This window comes from Piliocolobus tephrosceles, chromosome 21 (assembly GCF_002776525.5).
Source record: "Piliocolobus tephrosceles isolate RC106 chromosome 21, ASM277652v3, whole genome shotgun sequence".
NCBI lineage: Eukaryota > Metazoa > Chordata > Mammalia > Primates > Cercopithecidae > Piliocolobus > Piliocolobus tephrosceles.
In genome coordinates this window covers 20,932,592-20,939,748 of record NC_045454.1, presented here as the reverse complement: position 1 = coordinate 20,939,748, position 7,157 = coordinate 20,932,592, and the positions used below count along the sequence as shown (strand labels likewise).

Here is a 7,157-nt window from a genome sequence, read left to right as displayed (position 1 = left end):
GAACGATGGCTATAAGCTTTTCCATATTCATCATTTGTACTTGACCAGTAAGATACAGACCGTAGGTAAAGACTATATTCCTCCCCATGCTCCAACTTCAACACACTCATAGGACTTTTCTCTAGTTGGAATTCTCTGATGGTGAAAAAGGGAAATGCTGGATGCCTCTCCTTCTCTAGTAGACTTTTTGCTTTCAAATAACGCATTAACTGTGGCTAACAGCAATCTCACATTTATGACATTTGCCTGGAAGATTTGGGCTGTGGCTAAACGTCTTTCTACATATATTACGTTCATTCACATTCCCAGTTTTCACAATAACATTGATCAAGTTTCCCTGTAGCATGAATTCTCTGGTTTGAACCAGCACCATATTGATAAAATTTATAGCTGTTTCCCTTCAGTGTCAATTATCTCACGTGGTGAAAGTTCTGAATCGTCTGCCAGTATCTGACTGAATACACATATGCACTAAGACCCAGCGATTCCATTCCTAAGTATATACACAAGAGAAATACATGTATGTACACCAAGACAAGTATGCTCTCAGAAGCATGATTTATTATGACCCTAAGCTGTAAACAATGTAAAAGTTCATCAATAGGAGAATGGATAAATTGTGATATAATCATATAATAGAATTCTATCCTGGATAAAAATAAATAAACTTCTGCCACATGCACTAATGATTAGACTCAGGGACATGATGAATGTAATAAGCTGTACATGAAAGAATGCATGATAATCCAATTTATAGAAAGGTTTATAATATGTAAAAACTAATTTGTAATGTTAGAAGTCAGAATCGTGGTCAACTGTGAGGAGGTAACAACTAATTTTTATTTTGTATTTGCAATGAGAAATACAGTTTATACCTCCTTCTTTTAAAGAACCTCTCTACTCACTGTATAGTCCATGGACCACAGTCAGTTGGCCAACTAGTTATTACTGATTAACAAAAGGATATGTCTTGAAATGGAAAATGTGATTTTCAATGTTTATAACACCTTGACAGAGGAAGTTTTTGTCTGCTGAAGCTAGTAATAAAAAAATTTGGACTTTTAAATTATTTTTGTCATGTAATTTGTCTCATAATATTTGTGTGTGTGTGTGTGTGTGTTTTACAGGCTGGCAAATAGTAGATTACCATGTGGTATAATACCTTAAACTGTTGGATATTATTATGCTTGCAAGCAACATCATCTACAGGGTTTACTATGACTTAACAGTTTTTACAAAAAAAAGCCACATTACTTACTGAATTCCCATGGTTTCTACCTTGTGAGTTTTCTGATGGACAATGAGGTTTGACTTACAACTGAAGAACTTCCCACACTGTTTACATTCATATGGTTTCTCTCCTGTGTGAGTTTTCTGATGGCGAATGAGGTTTGATTTCCTACTAAAGGCTTTCCCACACTGAGGACACCCATTGGATTTCTCTCCTGTATGTATCCTGTGATGAACAGTGAGGATTGCCTTCTGGCGGAAGGACTTCCCACATTCATTACAAATATAGGGTTTCTCCCCTGTGTGAATTCTCTGGTGGAGAGTGAGAGTTGTCTTTTGGCAAAAGGACTTCCCACATTCATTGCAAATATAGGGTTTCTCTCCTGTGTGAGTTCTCTGATGCACAGTGAGGGTTGTCTTCTGGATAAATGCCTTCCCACACTCATTACACTGATATGGTTTCTCTCCTGTGTGAGTTCTCTGGTGATCAATGAGGTATGACTTCTTCCTAAAGGCACTTCCACACTGAGGACATTCATAGGCTTTCTCCCCCGTATGTGTTTTGTGATGTCTAGTGAGGGTGGCCTTCTGGCGGAAGGACTTCCCACAATCCATACAAATAAAGGGTTTCCCCTCTATATGTGTTTTCTCATGAAGGGTGAGGGCTGTCTTCTGACGGAAGGCCTTTCCACATTGATTGCAAACATAAGGTTTTTCACCTGTGTGAATTCGCTGATGTTCAATGAGGTATGATTTCCTTCTAAAGTTATTCCCACAGTAAGGACAGTGAAAGGGTTTCTCTTCTGTTTGTGGTCTCTGAGGCATAATAAAGACAGACTTTCTGCAGAGGAATTTCCCATATTTGTTGTAGGCAGAGGGCTTCTTTTCCATAAGATTACTTGGATGGACACTGAGGCTTGACTTTTCTATGAAGGCAATTCCATCTTTATTGTAGTCAAAGGTTCTTTCTCCTCTGTGAGCTCTAGTATGTGTAAATAGCATTCCTTTCATCAGGAAGGATTTTTCACATTCATTATGGTCAAATGGTCGCTCTGGAGCTTGAACCTTCTGATGCTGAATAAGCTCCTGTTTACCACTGAGAACTCTTTCTGTTTGTTTCTGGAGATTCACTGCAGGATGAATTTTCTCATGCTTGGTACTGAGGAGTGATTTCTCCCATCCAGTACTGTCCCCAAACTTCTCTTTTATGGGGCTTATATTTCTAATGACTAGTTCTGAAATATTTTTCAAAACTTTTCCATCAGGTTTATATTCACACAGTATGGTTTTTGAAATACGGTTCTTGCCTAGATTAAGTGCTTTACCATAAATATTACTTCTCTCCTTAATTAGTTTTTTGTGATTGATGAATATGAGGGATCTAGAATGCCTGTCTTGGTATTCTTTGAACTTCACTAAGACATCTTCAGTTTTCCCATCTTCTTCTAGAAAACAATACAATTAACACTGTGAGTCTTCACATAAATGCTATGGATTGGGTATACATCCAGACAAACTATGGTGAGACCATCTCACTACTGTGATCTACAAAAAGGCCAGAATAAATTACCTCTTGCTAGTGAAAATGTATAAACACAAATACAAATCTTGCTACTCTGTTAAAATGAAGAAAAACTGGCATAAGCAAAAAACACTCATAACTTTGGCATGTTATAAATATAAGCTGCACTGAGAAGGTATAAGAAACACAAGGATGGCCAGATGCAGTGGCTCATGCCTGTAATCCCAATACTTCGGGAGGCCAAGGTGGGCGGATCACCTGAGGTCAGGAGTTTGAGACCAGCCTGGCCAACATGGAGAAACCCCGTCTCTACTAAAAATTCAAAATTAGCTGGGCATGGTGGCGCATGCCTGTAATTCCAGCTACTCGGGAGGCTGAGGCAGGAGAATTGCTTAAACCAGAGAGGCAGAGGTTGCGGTGAGCCGAGATCGTGCCATTGCACTCCAGCCAAGGCAACAAGACCGAAAGTCTGTCCCAAAAAAAAAAAAAAAAGGCCGGGCGCGGTGGCTCAAGCCTGTAATCCCAGAACTTTGGGAGGCCGAGACGGGCGGATCACGAGGTCAGGAGTTCGAGACCATCCTGGCTAACACGGTGAAACCCCATCTCTACTAAAAAATACAAAAAACTAGCTGGGCGAGGTGGCGGGCGCCTGTAATCCCAGCTACACGGGAGGCTGAGGCAGGAGAATGGCGTAAACCTGGGAGGCGGAGCTTGCAGTGAGCCGAGATCCGGCCACTGCACTCCAGCCCAGGCGACAGAGCAAGACTCCGTCTCTCAAAAAAAAAAAAAAAAAAAGGGATAAGTGAGCAGAAGAGAAAGAATGATGAAAGAGGGATTCTCCTTGGAATGGAAGATTCAGAGCTGCTGAAGTGAGCCCACCAAGGGTGCTGAACAATAGGCAATGTGACCAAAAATTATTTAGGAAGAGACAAAAAGCTACACATTATTTATCCCCTCATGACTAAGTAAGTGTTATAAGTGCTTCCAATTATTTCTTCTTCACTTGCATTTAGCCCATGAATGGTAAATGAACTTTCTCAGCTCAATTCAAAGTGTTTACAGAAACATTCGTCTATAGTCTAGGCCCTAGATGTCCATATAACTGTAATTTATTTTCTCTTGAAAGCAGAGAATCTGGAAAACATATTCCCATGAGGAATTATCAAATACACCAAAAGACAAAATATATTTCCAACAGGAATATAATTACTGTTGCGTATACATTTATATATATATGTATTTAAATTCATTTTTCTTTTTTTGAGAAAGCGTCTCGCTCTGTCCCCCAAGCTGGAATACAGTGGTGTGATCCTGGCTCACTGCAGCCTTGGCATCCTGGGCTCAAGCAATCCTCCCACCTCAGCCTCCCAAGTATCTGGGGCTACAGGTATGTGCCACCATATCCAGCTAATTTTTTATTTTTTTTTACAGACGAGGGTCTTCCTGTGTTGCCCCGGCTGGACTTGAACTCCTGGCCTCAAATGATCTTCCAAAAGTTCTGGGATTATAGGCGTGGGCCACAGTGCCCGGAAACTTAGTATTCTGATTGCTGTTACCATCAATTTATTCTGCCAGAGATGGTCAATAATGAAATTCTCCTGACCAACAATTCCAACTTCATTCTTTCAATTTGCCAAATTACCTTTTTCAGCTTTAGGGAAAGATAGGTTTGAGTTTTCCTCCCAGTACAGTCACCCACCTTAACTCTGCAATTCCCTGCTGGAGGTGTAAAGGACTGAATTCTTCGATGTATGTGCAGAGCACTGATTAATCTTAATTATTTTTTAAAAATTATTGTATATCTTACTATAGTTGCCTTACTACCATCCATATTTGGGAGGGCAATTTAAAGATGCATTCATCTTACCTATGATTTACATTGTTATTTATAATAGTCCCATACTGGGAACAGCCCAAATATCCATCAAAAGATGAACAGGTAAAACTGTGTCATGTATTATACAATAGAATACTACCACAGCAATAAGAAGAAACAATGCTGATACACAATGACAACAGGAATGAATCTCAAATATTTTGCAGCGTGTAAGCTTTATGAAAAAGAATACATATCATACAATTCCACTTATGTGCAGTTCTAGGACATGTAAAACTAATCTGTATTGGTAACTGGAGTTACATTGCCTCCCTAAGCATATACCTCCAAGTATATGCTACTATCCAATTTTTCTTAAAGTTTTCACAGTCTTTCGTTTTTTTGGAGACTCACTTGGTCACTCAGGCTGGAGTGCAACAGCTGGTCTCAGCTCACTGCAACCTCCACCTCTCAGGTTCAAGTGATTCTCCTGCCCCAGCCTCATGAGTAGCTGGGATTACAAGCATGTGCCACTACACCTGGCTAATTTGTGTGTTTTTAGTAGAGACAGGGTTTCATTATGTTGGCAAGGCTGGTCTTGAACTCCTGACCTCATGATCCACCCGCCTTGGCCTCCCAAAATGCTGGGATTACAGGTGTGAGCCGCTGCACCTGGTCCTCACCCTTTTCTTTACTTTTGAGATAGAGTCTCACTCTGTCACCCAGGCTGGAGTGCAGTGGCACAATCCCAGCTCACTGCAACCTTAGTCTCCCAGGTTCAAGCGATTCTCATGCCTTGGTCTCCTGAGTAGCTGGGACTACAGGTGTGTGCCACCACATCTGGCTAATGTTTTTTGTATTTTCTAGTGGAGATGGGGTTTCACTGTGTTGGCCTGGCTGGTCTCAAACCCCTGACCTCGAGTGATCCACCGCCTTGGCCTCCTAAAATGCTGAGATTCTAGGCGTGAGGAACTGCTCCCGGCTAAGCTTTCACATAGTTTTTCTACCTTTCAGCATCCTGTCTGTCTGAAATTGTAATATAATTATGGTATGGAACATTCACTTCAAGATATTTTCCAACAACCTGGGATTTTTAACATGATCATTCTATGTAAAGTCCTCGATTTGATAATATAATATTGCTTTCCCAACTAAAACTCATGTTTTTGGAGGTCAATATTTTATTGACGATCTTCTCTAAAATCTTCTGAGTATACATTTACACACTGTTATCTGAAGTTAGGAGATACAATGCTGGCAGGTACACCTAAAAAGAACTTAGTAGTAAATGATTTCTAAATGGATAAGAAAGATATTTTCCTTGCACGGTATGACAATCAATAAGATAACTACTGAATACCTGGCCTCTGTTACAAGCTGCAGTAAGGAAAGGCAAAAGAGAGGACCTTATTTTGGGGAAATGAACCAAATGGAGAAAGAAGTTTCATATAAAACAACTTTGAATTAGGTACCAAATTACTAGATCATATCAGAGGACGTGTCTGCTCACATATTACAGATGTTAAGTAGAATGGGAACGCATAAAAAACAGAAATAGACATAGTCTATACAGTAGTCGAGGTATTTCATGGAGGAAATGAAACTTGATTTTTTAGCTAAGTGATATATAGTATTGCGTGGTAAAGAATTTTTTTTTTTTTTTGAGACAGACTCTGGCTCTGTCGCCCGGGCGGGAGTGCAGTGGCCTGATCTCACCTCACTGCAAGCTCCGCCTCCCGGGTTTACGCCATTCTCCTGCCTCAGCTTCCAGAGTAGCTGGGACTACAGGCGCCCGCCACCTCGCCCGGCTAGATTTTTGTATTTTTTAGTAGAGACCGGGTTTCACCGTGTTAGCCAGGATGGTCTCGATCTGACCTTGTGATCCGCCCGTCTCGGCCTCCCAAAGTGCTGGGATTACAGGCTTGAGCCACTGCGCCCAGCCAACGTGGTAAAGAATTTAACCTTGCCGCCGGGCGCGGTGGCTCACGCCTATAATCCCAGCACTTTGGGAGGCCGAGACGGGCGGATCACGAGGTCAGGAGATCGAGACCATCCTGGCTAACACAGTGAAACCCCGTCTCTACTAAAAAAAAATACAAAAATCTAGCCGGGCGAGGTGGCGGGCGCCTGTAGTCCCAGCTACTCGGGAGGCTGAGGCAGGAGAATGGCATGAACCCGAGAGGAGGAGCTTGCAGTGAGCTGAGATCCAGCCACTGCACTCCAGCCTGGGTGACAGAGCAAGACTCCATCTCAAAAAAAAAAAAGAGAATATAAGAAGATGTAAAGATATTTTACAGGGTTCGATAATATAACACATTGTGGAGAGATGATTAAGAAAGTATAACAGAGATGATGGACTCAATTCTATACTACTTGGGCTGATTATGGGAACAAGAAAATACAGAAACAAATAATAATAAATAAGATTATGGGAACAGGCCCGGCGTGGTGGCTCATTCCTGAAATCCCAGCACTTTGGAAGGCTAAGGCGGGCAGATCACTTAAGGTCAGGAGTTCGAGACCAACCTGGCCAACATGGTGAAACCCCATCTCTACTGAAAATACAAAAATTAGCCAGGTGTGGTGGCA

At 41.4% G+C, this 7,157-nt stretch overlaps 1 protein-coding gene across 3 annotated transcripts in view; it reads right to left on the bottom strand.

Moving 5' to 3' along the window:
- Window positions 1-212: 212 nt before the first annotated feature.
- ZNF382 (zinc finger protein 382) overlaps window positions 213-7,157 on the bottom strand; it is a 33,242-nt gene continuing 26,297 nt past the window's right edge. For all 3 annotated transcript variants that reach the window (XM_023195821.3, XM_023195820.3, XM_023195819.3), the window contains exon 5: window positions 213-2,675. In XM_023195821.3, the coding sequence (XP_023051589.1) occupies window positions 1,255-2,675 (1,421 nt within the window). In that variant the 3' untranslated portion in view covers window positions 213-1,254. The remainder of the gene's footprint in view (window positions 2,676-7,157) is intronic.